The 18,055-nt window shown below is 41.3% G+C and overlaps 1 protein-coding gene across 2 annotated transcripts in view; it reads left to right on the top strand.

Moving 5' to 3' along the window:
* Window positions 1-18,055, top strand: part of Arhgap24 (Rho GTPase activating protein 24) — a 398,083-nt gene that overhangs the window by 45,231 nt on the left and 334,797 nt on the right. The window contains exons 1-2 of one of the 2 annotated variants that reach the window (XM_057772994.1): window positions 585-680; window positions 17,730-17,926. In XM_057772994.1, coding sequence (XP_057628977.1) covers window positions 17,750-17,926 — 177 coding nt within the window. In that variant the 5' untranslated portion in view covers window positions 585-680; window positions 17,730-17,749. Of the gene's footprint in view, window positions 1-584; window positions 681-17,729; window positions 17,927-18,055 lie in introns of those variants that run through there. The other variant, XM_057772993.1, reaches the window with a different exon arrangement.

The following is an 18,055-nucleotide window of genomic DNA, read 5'->3' as shown; positions in this document are numbered from 1 at the left end:
CATGCTGGGTTTAATATCTAGATAAAGTACTATTTATTTATATTGTTAAAAAATCCTTTTTTATATTTTCCCTGTTGGTATGATAAGCTCAGAAAGCTTTTAAGATCATACTTAATTCTTGGCATTGGTGAGATGCTAGGCTGGACACCATACTCCTATCTAGCACCTGGTAGGCATAGTTTCACTGGTAGACAATATTTTCTTTATCAAAGTTTTGCTTCTGAAGACTTATTTGGAATTGGGAAGCATATCAATAGTCATTAAATGCTTTTGGGGGAAACCAGGGTTTGTTGTGATTAAACTACTCAGTTGCCTAAAGTTGTTATGCATACTTTAGTGTTAAGGTTTTCTCCCTTTACTTCTGATGCAGAGGCACTTTCTCGAAAGTGTGGACATGTGTACCAAGTTTAAAAGACAGCCTAATAATTTAGAGAACATATTTACAAAGGAAATGCATTCAACCATATAAAAAATCACCAATCACCGTGACCACTTTTTTGTTCTCTTGATCAGCACTAACCAGGATCGGGGAGCACCACAGAATATTCTACATCTTGACCTACTGAAAGAGTAAACCTGGATGAACTGCAAGTGTTCATTTCACTGTTGCGGTTTTACTTGATGGTCTAACTGCAGTGACGTGGCATTGTACTCTGAAAGTGTGACTTCAGCACAGGAAGGTATTCAGTGACTGAGAATATTCTGATTCAGCAGTTAATGTTTTATATTATTATTGCTTAGATGCTGATCTTCTAATGCAATGTTAATGTTACTGCCCAGTACTAATGGACTAGCTCTGCATGTCAGAACTCTGGTATACTTCACCTTGTTAAACACCTAGGGATCCTGGTGAGTTTGGTCAAGATATCCACTGCCTCTTTTCCAGTTAATGCTAACGAATATTTAATATGTACAATAATTGAATTTGTGGACAATTCTACGATTGTGTAAATGGTAAATATATGATAGAATAGGAAAACTTATTTACAAGATGAGAAAATATCTGTCTTTGAAGTTAGCAGGCTGTGAGACCAGTAGGAAAAAACTCAGTTTTATCCTTGTCAAAGCTCCAAGCACAGAAAAGAATTTCTTTTTTATCAAACTGAGAATGACATGGTTCCCTGCGTTCTCTTTTAACAGCAGCACCAGGGAGAGTTATGTCCCTTCTTTCTAACTCTTCATTAGAAAACCAACAGAAAAAGATAATAAAAGCAGAGAAGACACAGTTTTAACCAATAATTTATTTAAATAAAGCTCATGAACTACTTCATGACTTTATATGGTTTTGCCTTATCTTTTTCAAGCATTATTTTTACATGAATTAAAAGAGATACTTTAATATGAGTTTCGTGGAATACTTAACTCAGGTTAAAATATTGGCTAGAAACAAATAGCTACCACCTATAACATAAATTCTAAAACAAAATCACAAGGAAGTCTTTAGAGGAAGCTGTGCAGGCAATGGCAGAGCTGGGTTTACAGACACCTTGCCCACAGCATAGCATTTTGCTATATTAAGTTGCCTAAGTGAAAGGAAACAGTGTTTGTGCCTTTCCACGTGAGATACTTTCTGCCCTTTTGACTGTGAAAACCCAAAACATGTGTTTTTAAATAGATTAATTTGTTTTCTGCCATGAAAAATAATGTTTATTTTCTAATGTCCTTGCTGTGACTAGCAGGAATCTTCATTTTTAAGAATTGCCACATTCTTAAAATAAACTGTGTGATAATGATTTAGTATTTATGGGGATAATAATTTAGTATTTATGGGAATTTTTTGAAAGCACACATGTGCTACAGGTCCTTGATATGCACATGTATCAATATTTACAAATAAACATAATCAAACAAAAATTAAAAACTTGACGTCCAAAAGAACAGACAAGTAGAGTGTCCAGAGACTCCTTATACATACCATGACTCGTTCCATCCTGGGCTCTCTTCACTCAGTATCTAAGAAGAATTTCATTTTGGTTTTGGTCTCTACTGCTGTAACAAAACACATGACCAAAGCAGCAAGGGAGAAACATGTTTATGTCCACCAACACTTCCACACCACAGTCCGTCACAAGGAGTCAGGGCAGAACTCAAGGCAGGAGCCTGGAGGCAGGGTCTGAAGCAGAGGCCACGGAGGACCAATGCTTACTGACTTTCTCTCCACGGCTTACTCAACCTGTTTATATACTCCGCGGCCACCTACCCACTGATAGCACTTCACAGAATGGACTAGACACGCTCATGTCAATCCCTAATTAAGATAATGCCCCACAGGCTTGCCTATAGTACAATCTTATGGAAGCATTTTCTCAGCTGTGGTTCCCTCATCTCATATAACTCTAACCTGAGTCAAGTTGACAATAAATCAATCAGGACAGTGGCTAAATTATCTAACTTCCTCTTAATAATAAGCCAGATCGTATACTGAACCACACCCCTGACCCCTGAAGTAATGCCCCCCTTGTCATTTAACTTGCTTGCTTCCAATGTTGTTACTGCTGATTTTAGTGGGAGAAGGTAAAGTGAGCACTGCATGTCAGGGTGGGGACCTGGCTGGTGGCCTCATGGGAAACTCTCTGGAGAGGTCATGGGTAGCTAATCAGGCCAGAAAGGGATGTCTGTAAATGAGGCTGCTTTTGAACCTACATTGTGCAGTTGGACAGTATAAAACTTAGTGTCAAATGATGGTCAGCCTGGCACCAACTTTGAGAGGCTGATCCTTGGAAGTTTTGACATTGGGGATAAAGTGACGTTATCATTCAGATGTGTAGGAAAGGGAGGCAGCCCTGTGGCGGGGCAATGAAGCTGCTGAAGGCGTGGAGGGGCAGGAATAGGACAAAGTGAAGTAAGGTGTTAGCTGTGGAAGAATGAGATCTTGGCATATGTAAGAGAGGAAAGAAATGGCTGAGTCTAGATGATTTAGGTTTTTTTTAATGATGAAACTATTGTTAATGGGGTTATTAGTATGCAAGATTTGGAATGGCTTCTGAACAACAAAGCAAGCCTAAATGTTGTTTGAGAAGTGATTTTTTTCTAATTGGAAATCGGCTACCTGTTTCTATTATATTAGATATTATTGTGTCTCATTTTTAATTATTCTTAAAACCTCATGTTCATCATAGAAACCAGAACTCCCTACAGTCCTTAAAATTCACATATTTATTTTTGTTTATATATATATATATGTATATATGTGTGTATGTATATGTACATATATATATACACACGCAGTTACAAGCATGAGGGGCTTCCTGCAGGTGTCACAGCAAGCAGGAAAATGAACCCCAAAGACAAGAGAATGAAAATTTGGTTTATACTGACCACATCAATCTGGATCAAACTTCTGGTAATCTGATGCCAGGTGGTTTATTGTCAATATATTTAAACACATTATAATTCTGAAAAAAGGATTCCTGATGTACTGCAATTCCCAGTGTACATGGAAGCACAATGACATCAGAACTCAACTCAGGGTACATGTCATATCTTCCAAAAAGATGGGTTCTAGATATAGGGCCTAGGGGAGGATGTGGCTTGGTCTTGTACATATAGGGTAGAGGTCTCTTGGGCTGTTAGTTACCTCTGGTCCTGGTTAGAAGAGCTTGATACGCCCTGGCCCATCAGATCACCAGTTAATCACTTTCAATTCTCAGCTTTCTGGGTGTATGAAAGGTTTTTCATCTTTTCCTTTGAAAAGACAGTTCTGCCTGCTTAATATTCCTGGTTTCCCTGGATCTGTGTGGGCAAGGACCTTGTGCTCCCAACACATGCACACACACCTACATACCTGCAGTCCTTGGGATGGAACCTGGAGCTGTGTGCATGCCAGGCAAGAGCCTTACTACTGAGTCACATCCTGGGTCTCCACTGCAGCCTTCCTTTTATGCTCAGGCTGTGGTTTAAGTTGTGCTAACATACTAGAATTTTCACAAGTGACATCCACTTACATTGAAATTAGCGAAGCCCTAACAAAGCTCCACGAAAAGTAAATATTGTGAGAACATCCCACCAATGGTTGGTTAATTTCTTCTTAGCATTTTATTTTATGGCACACAGCCTGAAGTTTTGGTCTGGGAAATATGCAGCTACCAGCCCTCTGTTCCATTATTCATGCCTTCATTATGGGGGAAACCCCAGGAAACACGAGATAATGTGCCGGGTAAGCCTAAGGGTGCCGCTGAGAGTTTAATAGGAAAAAGGGAAAACTGAAAGTTAAAGATCTGGGTGTAGAAGAGGTTTCTGTCTCCCCTTCTGGTCTGGGTGTAGAGAATGTTCCTGTTTCCCTTCTGATCTGGGTGTAGAAGATATTCCCGTGTCCCCTTCTGATCTGGGTGTAGAAGATGTTCCCATGTCCCCTTCTGATCTGGGTGTAGATATTCCCATGTCCCCTTCTGATCTGTGTCCCTCTCTGATCTGGGTGTAGAAGATGTTCCTGTCTCCCTTTCTGGATTCCTGCAGATCAGTTTTTGCTTTTGGATGGCTGCACCACTTCTAAAGGATATCTTTCAAGACTACATATGCATTTGATGAGAAGTTGAGTGTATGTGTGTGTGCACAGGCAAGCACATGTGTGTGCATGTGTGCAATTGCTTTGTGAAGCAATGTCTCTGACTGTGAAAATACAATAATAATTCCTAATCCTTATTCTCGTGACTTTCATCTCTCTTAGGTAATTCCACTGCTAATTAAGAGTCTTTGCTAGACATTGTTCAGTATTTTAGTTTTTCTCAGCCTGGGAAAGTCTTGTTTGAGTTTTGCATGAGTGATTTGCCAGGGTCTAGGGATGTCTAGATGACCTAACCAGGTGACTATAGATGCTGGAATCTGGAGTAATTGAGCACATACCACTCACATTATAATAGAACCCTTAGCCCCAGGTCTTTGTAATTTTCCCACCAAGATGACAGCACTCCTTAGCTTCTTTTCTTTACAAGCACAAAGCAGTTTACAGCTCTCATTGTTCATTTTCAATTCATAAAAAAAACAGATCCTTTTGGGCCCAGATTGAGAATATTGCTCTGTCATGGTTATATTCTTTACTGCTCTTCACAAATCCAGGCTGAACCAGGAGGCATCAGGATCAAAGCTGCAGCTAGCACAGCCCTCAGGGAGAGAAACCTTCACGTGGAAGGTCTTGGAGACAAAACACTCAAAATGTTATCTGTGTACAGATATCAAAATGAGCAAATTTGAGTGACAGATCCATAACCCGAAGCTATGCCCACAAAAATATCAAAAATCAAAATCTAAATATTTAGATTTCAGCACTGAGTCTTGTTTATGACTTACCTTTTGTTCTGGAGTTTTTGAATGCATAGGGCTACTGTATAACAGAGTTTATATGATCTCTGAGAAGCAATGATAGAGCGGTGTCTATGAACACGGTGTCTTTGCTTATGTTATGTAGGTCCAGACACCCATTTTTATTTTTAAATAGCTACTAATGACCAGTAGGACTACAGGCACCATTTTCTTCTCTAGTTATGATATAGAAATAACATGGCATATATTTCACAGATTTATTATAATAATTAGGTGCATGCATACATGTACATACACATACACACACACACACACAAGCATGTAGAGTCATCCCTCACTCTGTATAAAGTGTTGATTAAAGAACACAGTCACACATTCTGAAATGCGCCAAAACTTATATAAAATGGTGTATGTGTGTTTTATCTATGGATACCATCCATTATTATCATTTATTCAGCTGCTCAAACTGTCCCATATTTGGCCAGCAGGAGCCACCTCATGTTTTTTTATATTACTCCATAGTTCTTTAATGTTAATTTGTTTTCTAATACTCTGTGGCCAAGTTCTGGAATCAGATTTTAATCGGGGAGCACTGGCTCTATGTAGAAGAAAGGAACATTTAGAAACCAAGGTGTGGTCAGGCGGTGGTAGAGCATACATTTAGTCCCATCACTCAGGAGGCAGAGGTAGGCCAGAGCTACACAGAGAAACCCCTCTCTGGAAAAAAAAAAAAAAAAGATAGAAAAAAGAAGGAAGGAAGGAAGGAGGGAGGGAGGGAGGGAAGGAGGGAGGGAGAGAGAGAGAGAGAGAGAGAGAGAGAGAGAGAGAGAGAGAGAGAGAGAAAGGGAAGAAAAGAAGAAACCAAGGTGTATACAACTTTGAGTAGCAGTAATTCAATCTTCTAGGCCATCTAGAAGCACAAATAAACATGTCTGATTTTGTTTGTGTATTGACTGCAAACTAAATTCACACGTCTCCAATTCAAAACCGCACTATGCAGTCGAGTTTTCTTTAAGATACCTGGCTTCCCATGTGGTGAGTGTTGATGCTTGTTTGCTCAATGTGGAAGAACAGAGAAAGGAATTTCAGAATTGCCAACAAGTAATACAGCAAAAGGCGAGCGTACTGACTCGAGCTCACTCTTGTAAATGGGTTTGAAGAACATTTTATGATGATAACGATGGTGCACTTAGGTAAACAGTTCCTGACTTTAGACAAGTGTCTCTGTGTGTGGAGCTCATAGCCATCAAAATCTAAGACATTTGCAGCATCTTAGATGACTCAAGCTAATACCTTCCCCTAAGTAGCAGGTCTTGTGGGGGATGGCGCATGTTTAGTCAGTGCTGTGTGTGATGTGATCACACAGTGACCCATTTGGACGTAGCTTCTTTCCCTCGTGGTAGTGCCGTGCATTCTTCTCTATGCACATATGCAGGTTCCTTTACCACCACCTCCCTCAGGGTTTGCAGTTGCTCCATGTGCTTATCTATTGATGGATGTCATTTGAGTTATTTACAGTTTAGGACTAATATGAAACCATACACATTAACATTGCCGTACAAATGTTTCTATGAACATATGGATTCCACTTCTCTATTAAGAATCTAGAATTAGAATTGGTAGATATGAGTAGGAGAATGTTTAACTTTATATGACATGGCTAAGCCTTTGGTCCATGTGTTTGTACTACAACACACTCTAGACTGCAGGAAGCTTTGGGTTATTCCAGGTCCTCACCAACCACTTGGTGCTGTCAGCACTTGTAAATGTTTCTGATGCTAATGTGTATGCAGTGATATCTTATGGTCATTTAAGTATCCATTTGTTTGATATCCGGTGATGCTGGGGCATTTTCATGTGATCCTTGAAGCTTTGCATATCTTACATTGAAAGATACTTCTGAAATCATATGGTCCAGTTAATATTGCTACTTTTTATTATTAAGATTTAGGAGGGCTTTATTGTGGACCGACATCTTCTGGCTGATAGATGCTTTGTAAAGATCTCATGACCTCTGTCTAACACGTGCATTGTCTTAAGACAGTTTTTGAACAAACAGAAAATGTTGTTTAAAGTCTACATTATGATTTTATATGGTTGCTTTCTTTCCTATTAAGTCACTTCCTATCCAAGACTGCACATTTATTTGCCCATGTTTTCTTTTATAAGGCTTGGGTTTCCTATTTTGGCTTAGGGTCTATCTGGAGAGAATACATACCAAGTAGTAAACTATGTAATGTAAGCCTTGATCTTTGTTAAAGACAGAATTTCGCAGAGATGTTCTGGTGTCTCTTTTTGCTATAAAAAGATTCACTTATGTAACAAACTGGACCAAGGCAAAGAAAATTTGTAAAAATCTCCATTTTTAATGTGTAGGACTTCTTTTTCTTTCGAATGAAAGATAATTGAGTATATCCCATTATAGTAAAGCTAGCTTGCTATTTGGCTATCTAAAGTAAAGCATGAATGAATGATTTTGAGAATTAAAATCTGTTCAAATTATGAGGGTGATTAGAGCTCCTTAAAAATCGTGATTTGACAATTCACAGCCCATTCTGACAGGAATAATCTTGAGAAAGGAGAACAGAAGTTGGATATTTTTTTTCTCTCTCTCTACTCTGACATTGACTCCCTAGCTTGTCCAAACTCTAATGAAAAAGTTGTCTTGTCAGTACTTCGGCACGATAAACCACTGTGCAAGTAATTGAGGTTCAGTGATTAGGTCTAGATTTATACACTTAGGGAGCCTAATAATTTTCCTGGTCCTACAGAGCAAGCCCGGCGGTGTTCAGCCCACAGGATTAATTGACAAAGAGGAAGCGGTTCTTATTGGAAATCATTAAGCACCCCAGGCTTTGATGTGAAGGGGAACCCGAAGGTTCAGTGCAGACAAATGGCTGTCTCAGTCAAGTTGCCCACTTGTCTGTCCTTTGAAGTGTGGTTGAATAACAGGCTAGCCCCACAGAGAGGCTTGGAATGGTAATGGAATCGATAACATTGGATTTTCCCAGGTTGGACCCTCTAAAGGAGCCTAATATGAAAGCAGTGTTTCATGAAGGCTTTTGTGCAAGCTTAAAACATATGCTCATAGGGGAACAAGGAGGACTCTAATCCTTACGCCTAGAGACTGTTGCTCTTATGAGAGAGGAGGCCTAGAGAGATGGGTTCCCTCGGCAGGGCTTAGCAGTCATGAGAATCTGAGGAACTGCTTCTCCTTCTGTCCCTTAAATTCAGATGTCTGCTGTATCTCCATTGTTTGCATAACCCCATTATGTCTTAGACTTAGCTGTGGAAACCTCCTGGATACTGTTTTTCAAGACAGAAGTTGACTGTGGACAAGCGGTGTAGAAGAATGTAGGAGCTTCTAAGTTGATGTGTTTGTAAAATTAAGTGTTTGATGCTTTTTTAAAAAGACTAGTCATACTGATTTAATTAATAAAGAAGGAATTATTCAATGCATGTTTATATTTCCTTGTTCTGGACTTTTCTAGATCAAATGGTAATTGCCATATATTGGCTTTCTTAAAACTATCACTTCTCCCTGGTGTAGAGAAGGTAGCTTCCTCACCTTCTTTCTCCCAGCATTCAGTGCTGTCTTCACTGCCTACCTAAGTTCTGCCCTATCAACAGACCCAAAGCAGTTTCTTTATCCATTAATGGTAATGACCGCACACAGAGGGAGTTCCGCATCAGGTTTTTATCTGCTGAGGGTGTCAAGTTCACTTGTCTTTTCCCCTCATTGCTCAGATGGTGAAGTGAAGGCAGGAAACATTTGTAGGTGGATTAAAAACCTTCCCTCCACAATTGAATAAAACCTCCTTACCAGGAAACACATTCTCTGCACAAATATTAAATGAAATAAAATATTAGATAAACAACAAACACAAAGCAAATACAGAGGTTATATTTTATCATTCTCATGAGTCTTTTTTCTTTCAAATGTAAATAATTTCATAAATATTTATTACAACATAAAATGTACATTGAGGTTTATGATGTAGTCCGGCATTTACATACGTTTCTCTAGTTGTCCATTGTCTGACATTTTTAACAATTTAATTTTAAATAATCAGGCAACAGGACCTTTTTGTGCTTCCTCAGTAATTGAGCTTCAGATGTACAAAGCGATCACCTTGAGTCCTCCAGGACGCCCTGTTGGTGCCCATTCTAAACTTCCCATCCTTAACTGCTGTGCTTTATTTCTCTCTCCTTGTTTCCCTCACAGATGTGGTTGGGGACTGTTTATGGTTAACAAGGATTACCAAAGGCAGCATTCAGCAAAAACATTCTAACTTTTTTCTTTTTTTATTACTTTATAAATAATACCAATTACAATTTCCACTTCCTCCCCTCCTCCCACTTCCCTCTTGCTCCCCCACTCACCCTCCCTTCCCCTCCAGTCCTAAGAGAGGGCAGGGTACCCTGCCCTGTGGGAGGTCCAAGGCCCTCCCCCCTCCATCTAGGCTTAGGAAGGTGTGCATCCAAATAGACTAGGGTCCCAAAAAGCAGTAGAGACAAATCCCAGTGCCATTATCAATGGCTTCTCAGTCTACTCCAATTATCAGCCACATTCACAGGGTCCAGTTTAATCCCATGCTCGTTCAGTCCCAGTCTAGCTGAATTTGGTGAGCTCCCATTTTCTCAGGCACACTGTCTCAGTGGGTGGACCAATCCCTCGTGGTTCTGACTTCCTTGCTCATCTTCTCCCTCCTTCTGCTCTTCAACTGGACCTTGGGAGCTTAGTCCAGTGCTCTGATGTGGGTCTCTGTCTCTATCTCCATCCCTTGCCAGACGAAGGTTCTATGGTGATATTCAAGATAGTCATCAGTCTGACTACAGGACAAGACCAGTTCAGGCACCGTCTCCTCCACTGCCCAGGGTGCTAGCTGAGGTCATCCCCATGGACTCCTGGGAACCCCTCCAGAGCCAAGCCTCTTGCCAACCCCAAATTGGCTCCCTCAATTAAGATATCTCCTTCCCTGCTCCCATATCCGTCCTTCCTCCATCTCAACCATCCCACTCCCCCAAGCTCTCCACAACCCTCCCCTGAAGTCCAGTTTCTCTTTAAACCACTCCATTTAAATCAAGTTCAGATGGAAGAATTCGGTGTCCATCTGCATCTAGCAACTTAAATGGTTTAGAACTCTCACACAGTGCTCTTGATAGTGTTTATGTTTTTAAAACTTTATTTTATGTGTATGGTGTTTTGCTTAAATGTGTGTCTTTGTACATGCATGCAGGCCCGTGGAGGTCAGAAGAGAGTGTCAGATCTCCTGGAACTGGAGTGACAGGTGGTAGTGAGCCACTACATGCGTGCAGGGAATTAAACACGGATCCTTCAAAAGAACAGTGCTCTTAACTATTGAACCATCTCTTCATCCCCTTTCAGAATTCTTGAAGCTGCGGGGGTCAATTCTAGTGTACCACAAGGACTGTCTTATTCTTCATTCTTTATTCGCCAATTTACCATTTATTTATTTAACTTTTGAGTGTTTACTGAATGCCAGTTTCTGTAGTGGGTCCCAGGGAACTCATGACATGAACAGGCTTTGTCTAGGTTGATAGTGGAGCACATGAGAGGTACTTCCAGTCTGGGTGATGCGTTTGTTCTAGGGAAGCTCCCAGAGGGACAAGAAACAAGAGAAATTGGCCTCAAAGGCAGCAAGGGAAGCATGTGAGAACCCAAGGCTCTTGCAAACTACTGTAATAAATGAAGTCACTTCTGGCAACAGGTTTAGGTTCCTGAAGTTCATCTCGGCACTGACGCGACCTCCGTTAGATGCCTTGCAATTTTAGGCCTGACGTGCTTACCCTTGATTTGTTCATCACATAAAGGAAGGGTATGGGTAAGTGGGATCAAATGAAAGATATTTCACTCTTTAGTTTCATTAATTAGTATTTATGCTTTTTTCCTTAAAACAAGCTCCTGGAAGCCCAGTGATGGTGGCGAACACCTTTAATCCCAGCACTTGGGAGGCAGAGACAGGTAGATCTCAGTGAGTTTGAGGCCAGCCAAGTATACAGAGCGAGTTCCAGCACAGTCAGAGCAACACAGAGAAACCTTGTCTTGTAAAACCAAACCAAACAAACAAAACAAAACAAAACAAAACAAAACAAAACAAACAAACAAAAAAAGCCAAGCTCCTGAATCTCATTCTCACATCTTGTGCACTGTTCTTGGTTAATGTTTGTATTTGCAAAGTCTTCTCTACATCCAGACTCTTGTGTGAATCTGAAGCTACATGATCCATTTTTTATAAACCATTTTCTTCCAGGCAGTGGTGGTGCATACCTTTAATCCCAGCATTTGGAAGGCAGAGGCAGGTGGATCTTGGTGAGTTTGAGGGCAGCCTGGTCTACAAGAGCTAGTGCCGTACTGTTTGACAGTTTTGGATCTCGGGGTTGTTCATGCACTAAAACACAGCTATGCATCTGAGAGCGCTTCATGCCCCTTCTGCTCTGTACCCTGAATAGAAACAAAGCAACAAAGGGTGCTGGTATGTGGGAGACACAGATAAACAAGTGAGACAAAAACAAAAGCAGAGAAGGCAGTATGATGCCTAGGAAGGGAGGGACAGGCAAGACACTCCCGTGTGTCCTTGGGGGTAAGGTGACATTTGAGTAGACTCACAGTTGAGGATGAGCTAGCCGTTAAAAGCCATGAAGGCAGTATTCTGGGAACGGTAGAGGGGATCACACAGGCCTTTCTAGGCCAGGCCCAATATTTTGGAATTACCTCTGAGTGTAAATGAGTAATTATTGACAAAGTACAAACATTATGATATCATGACCTGATTTGTTTTCTCAAAGGAAACTCTGCTTTCATGGATGGAATGTGTGATATTGTTGCAGGAAGAGCAGATGCAGGGAACAGAGAGAAAGCCAGGAAAGTAATTCAGGAAGAGGTGTGAGAGTTCTGGGTTTGTACAGGGTGTTGTGTACAATTCTGAAGTGATTCTCTGTGTCTGTACACTTGCCTCCACATGAATGGACATGTATCTCTTTGTGCATGTGTGAGGCAGGGGCACGTGGGGATGAGATTCCATCTAGGCTTGAAATACACAGTCATGCTACACTAGTTTGTTTTCTGTTTTACAAAACAAGATCCTTGAACCTGGATCACTAATAAAGAATTCCTTTAATTCCTGGGGAAGGAGGCTGGAACTCTTTGTGTATGTTTTTATAATGTGAACTGTATAGGAAGGCTATGTGTTGGACTTTGGAAATCTAACCAATAAAATATTAATAACATGCTTGACAAAATAGCATGTTAGGAACACCTACAAAACAAAGTTTTGTTTCTGTTGTTTATTTTAGAAAGCAAGAGAGAACAGAGTATTCAGTTAAATGCCGGGTGTCTGTGGTAACATGCTGTGTGTGATGGAGTAGCCTCATAAATGAGTTTGGTGTGGATGTCTTGCCCTCTTTGAAAAAAAAATGGCGACATTTGGATGTGACCAAAATTACTCTAGAAAGCCCCATAAACACCTTGTAAATTGCAGTGTTTTGCCAATGTTGCCGATTTTCATTTTCTTTCCCAGGATAGAACAGATACTGTCAGATCCACAGGAATCCTCTGTGCTGAGGATCTGTGAGGCCTGGATCACGGTGTTCAGGCTCTTGAGCTTCCACTAGGGCCGTGAGACCCCATCTCATCCCAGCCTGGCTGCACTCAGCGGCTGCAGAACTGCAGCTGCAGAAAGCTGCGGCCCTCCTGTGCTGAGTGGGGAGCAGGAGCAGGCATCGCCGTGGGGTGGCTTGCACTTTCCCATTGTTCTCACTTCCTCCTTCTGTTCCTTACATCTCTTTTCTTGTATTTTCTGGACATGTGTAGTTGAATCTATACGGCTAAATTGGGATATATTAAAACCCTGTGGCATCTGGCAATCCTATTTCTACGCAGTTTTGTAAATGTATCCTCTGTTGGAATGAAGTCACCAATCTAAGTTCCTGCATGTGTCTTTGAGTCTGGAAAATTCTGTTAGGGAAATGAATTCCCTTCTGATCATACCACATGTTCCTAGTTCCTCTGTTTGCAAAAGTGACTTAATCAGTAGATGCAAAGTCAGTTTCTGTCACTGAACAATTGGCGGCCACAAGGTTATTAAATGATGGAGCATCCTCAGCCCTGACACGTCCTGGGAGCCATCATCATGAAGGCTTTCCCCAAGAGTGACATCAAGATGCTGGTTAATTTTTCAGTTTTGTTTTCTGTTTTAGTTCAGAGCCACCATGCATGTGTTTCCATTGCTGTAATACTGCTCTTGCCATGCTGATCAGTATTGATCAGTATTGCTGTAATACTGCCCTTGCCATGCTGATCAGTATTGACTAGTATTGCTCTAATACTGCCCTTGCCATGCTGATCAGTATTGATTAATATTGCTATAATACCACCCTTGCCATGCTGATCAGTATTGATTAGTATTGCTGTAGTACTGCCCTTGCCATGCTGATCAGTATTGACAGTTGTGACTCTGTTCTGCTTCCTCATGAACCACTCAGTTGCAAGGCCCTGACTCCCCAGAGGGCATCTAGTGAAGTCATGCTCCGAGTATGGTAACATATGAAGCACACGTGTCTGATGCTAACCCATCATGTGGTACATGTGTTTACTACCATGGCTAGAAAGTGAAATTGTCAAGGTTGCTGTTGATTGTTATGTTTTATAAAGGGCATTCAAAGTTATTCAAGTGTGATCATCCTGACTGCATCTTATCTGAAATCTCCCATATCAAAGGAAAAGAACCCGAGTCCCTAAAGTACACAACCATCATGAAGACATTAAATACCAAGAGAGAGAGCCCTCCAGGACACACTCTATAGGGCTTCTCTTGTGCTTGTTTCACGTTGTGCTGCTTATTGTTGTCAGTTTGACAGGGGTTAGTCATGAGGGAAGAAGGAGCCTCAGTTGAGAACTTCATCCCTTAGACTGTTCTCTAGAGGGGTGCATGGGGGCATTTTCATGACTGGTGGTAGATGTAGGAGGGCCAGCTCATTGTGAGGAGTGCTACCACCGAGCAGTCGTCTTGGGTTGTATAAGAAAGGCAGACTGAACAGGCCAGTCAGCAACACTCCTCCACAGCCTCTGCTTGAGTTCCTGCCTCCAAGTTTCCTTCTGGAGTTCATGCTCTGACTTCGCTCAGACTGACAGGGGCATGTAAGCTAGCCCCCTGCCCCATACACACAAGTTGTTTCTGGTCAGTGTTTTTGTGGTTTGTTTGTTTGTTTACCACAGCAATAAAAAACAAACTAGATAGAGAAACCCTGTCTCGAAAAAAACTAAAAAAAAAAAAAAAAAACAAACAAACTAGAATACACACCAACTCCCCTCCATTCAGATGATGCTTATCATACCCAGCATGCACTGTGAAGGGCACTGGGATGCTGTGGTCAGCAAAGCTGTGGCCTTGACCTCATGAAGCTTATGGCTTCTTTGGGAGTTGGGGGTATGATAGACAGTGAAAGAACAATCAAAGAAACAAAAATCCCATAAAATATCTAGCAATTCAGGGAACCGTTAGAAAATAAGTGAGGGGTTAGGGTGGGATGAGAGAGAACACAAAGGGCTGAGTTCATTCATGAGGTGATTCCAGGCAGCCCTGGGAAATTTCAGACTGGGATTCAAGTGAAGGGCTGTGTAAAGAGGGGCATTCTGGAAAGAGATCGACATAGGTCAAGACTCCAGGCATAAGGGAGCTTGGGGCTTTCCAAATTTAAAAGAACCTGCTGTGGTTATCGTGCACATGTGTGGGACTGGAAAGGGTGGCAGATCGGGGTCCAAAGGTTTCAGGAGGAGATAACATCGCCATTAGTCACCCAGCACAACACCCTAATGCAACACTGATTACTTCAAACATTGATTGGCTTCACCCTGTGTCAGATGGATGTCATACTGGATACGGAGGGTAGCTAGAGAAAATAAACTAGAAGGATCCATAGTTGGGAACGAGCGAGCTCCTCCTCTTCATTGTAGAGGTGGGAGACGCTTTGACTGTTTCTACAAATACCTTGGTTATTTTTGTAAAGCTTCAGTTTCTGTTTGGTTTTGTTTCATTCTGTTTTTCTCCCGCACAGCAGTAGGCATGGCATTCTTTTCCCCTAAGTCTTTAATAAATCACGTTCTTTTGTTTTAATAATATAATTAGTCTTGCTCAGACACTTTATGATGTATTATAAAGTCATGAAATTAACCGTAGCTTTTCCAGGGTTCAGCAGACAGCGCTTCCCCTGGCTTTAGCAACAGATGCAAGGAGGGCCATAAACCTCGTTCTAACACACACATTTTCCACTAAGGCTGAAAGAGTAGGGAAAAAAATGGGAATTGGCTGTGTACATTTCTTTATTATTGATGGTAGCTTGCTAATTATCTTGCAAATCTTTAGAGGCTGGTTGCTGTTTTGTTTTTTTTTTTTTAAGTTAGTAAAATGCTTAAATTTGAGAGGGAAGATAGAAAAAGGCCCCAAAGAAAGAATTAGTTTATTTGTTTGACTGTAATATATTCTAGGTGTGTGTTGGAATGTTTATTTTATTGTCTTAATGTTACAAATAGTTGGTCAAGGATAAATAAATGGTGAAGAAATAAATTGTGTAGTCGGAACAATTTAAACACCAGGAAACAAAAGAAGAGATTGTTTCGGGTGGTCTTACTGTCTAAATTACATCACAGTGTTTTCTCTTCGTGGAGAACTGGGCTTGCCTGCTTCTGGACGCCAGGTCAAGTGCTGTGACAGAAAGGAGTTGAAAGTTCCTGCCCTCGGGGCGTAGCAAACTTGAAGTGTCAGGCATGACCCAATCTGCAGACACTTGCACACACATGTGGAGTGAGTGTTACTGCAATCAGCTGTTACTGCCATGGGAATGCCCCATGGCGGGGGCAGGGAAAGTTTCATCATTCCCTACACACCGCGCGGGGTAGGGTTCAGCGTAGAAAGGACACCTGTATGTACTCAATGAGCCTGAGAATGCACAAATGACCCAAATGAAGTATAAAATAGCTTAAAAAAATTGAAGGAAGGATGGAGAATATTGGAATTCATGTCTGCCAGGGTAGGAGACAGAGACCACCTGGAAGATGGTTGAAATAACCAAAATAAAAAGATCAAACCCACATTCAAATTCACTGTTGTACACCAAGTGGTAGAATTACATCCAAAGATCTTAAGGAGCCCAGCTGAGGTCAGGGAAGTAAGGGCTGGCAAAAAAAAAAAAAAAAAAAAAAAAAAAAACCACCATGGAATTTGTGATTGGGACTCTGGACATTATGGACATTATAATTGTTTGAAAACAAGACTAGAAATGAAGATCAGTCTGGAAGCTCATCTTCAGGTAAAAATCAGTATTATTAAATTAAAGGCAGACGTGAAAATGCCTTAGTCAGGCCAGTCCGTGTTTTTTGACTTTATTCCGTGTTTGTGACCTCATACAAAGACCCAGGATGAGCTAACACTTCCCATTTCCTGCGTAAATGTTTAGGAATAAACACTAGCAAAAAACTGGAGGGAGCCTCTGAGACAGAAAAACACATCGCTTCATTCTTAACCACATCAAAACGGTCTCTTGGTTCTTAACCACGGTTTGCAGGATCTGTTTCCATGGATGGGCACCCCGCAAAGCCCACCTCCTACCACCCCCATGTTTCTACTAAGCAAGTCTGGCTTCCTATGGGTGCTGTTGATTCTCCTTTCATGAGGCTCATTTTCTTGCTCTGTATGGAGTGCATGCCCCTGGGCTCTTTACTCACAGTCTGAAATGGTGCTTAAAGTGTCCTGGAATTTTAACTCCGTCATTCCTGAATTTGAGGGAGCCTGTGGAGAAAAGAAAAATCAACTAGCCATGAAGGATTTCTTTGTTTGTTTTGTTTTCTTGTTTTCTTTTAAACTTTCTTTACTACACAGACCCCAGTCTGAGAAAAACCTTCGGTGGATTCTCTGGAGGAAGCAGAGAACAAAACCTAAAAAGATTTTCACATGTGCAAACCAAACTTCTTCCACTGAGGTTTTTAAAATAGTCACTTTAAGCTTTAACATGTGTGGGAATAGAATAGTGCTTGCTCAGGTAACCACAGGCCAGGCTTGCATATGCAGGCCCCCAGCACTGCACAGCAAGCACACAAGCCTAGATGCTGAAAACCTCTAGAACTTTCTCATTCTGTAGCTCTACTCGGGAAGAAAGGGTTCTCACCCCCTCTGTGAAGGCAGGCAAGTATACCAGGCGCTTTCCTTTTGGGCATACCAGTGACAGGTCTCTGGTCAGCATTTAGAAATCCAGTCAGTGAGTTGATACACATTCTTTTTATCCCTTTCTTTCTTTCTTTCCTTCTTTCTTTCTTTCTTTCTTTCTTTCTTTCTTTCTTTCTTTCTTTCTTCCTTCCTTCCTTCCTTCCTTCCTTCCTTCCTTCCTTCCTTCCTTCCTAGGAATAGTGGTTACAGACTACCTTATTCTTTTTCTTTTCTTTTGTTTCTAAACAGAAAAATCTATCAGTTTGAAAATGGAGGAGAACAATGACTCCACGGAGAAGCCCCAAAGCCAAGGCCGGCAAAATGCCACCAAATGTGGGTGGCTGAGGAAGCAAGGAGGCTTTGTCAAGACCTGGCACACCCGCTGGTTTGTGCTCAAAGGGGATCAGCTTTATTATTTCAAAGATGAAGATGAAACCAAGCCTTTGGTAAGTAGGAAAAAACGGTCCCTACCGACCTTTGAGATCCCTGCAGCTGATGGAGTCCAAGGGGTCTCAGTCTCCCCACTGGATCTGTTTACAGGCGTCGTTTTCTCTGCTTCTTTTTGTTGATTTTCT

The sequence above is a fragment of the Chionomys nivalis genome, chromosome 6, assembly GCF_950005125.1.
Source record: "Chionomys nivalis chromosome 6, mChiNiv1.1, whole genome shotgun sequence".
Classification (NCBI taxonomy): Eukaryota; Metazoa; Chordata; class Mammalia; order Rodentia; family Cricetidae; genus Chionomys; species Chionomys nivalis.
The sequence above is the reverse complement of the archived record's forward strand: the minus strand, read 5'-3'. Positions and strand labels throughout refer to the sequence as shown.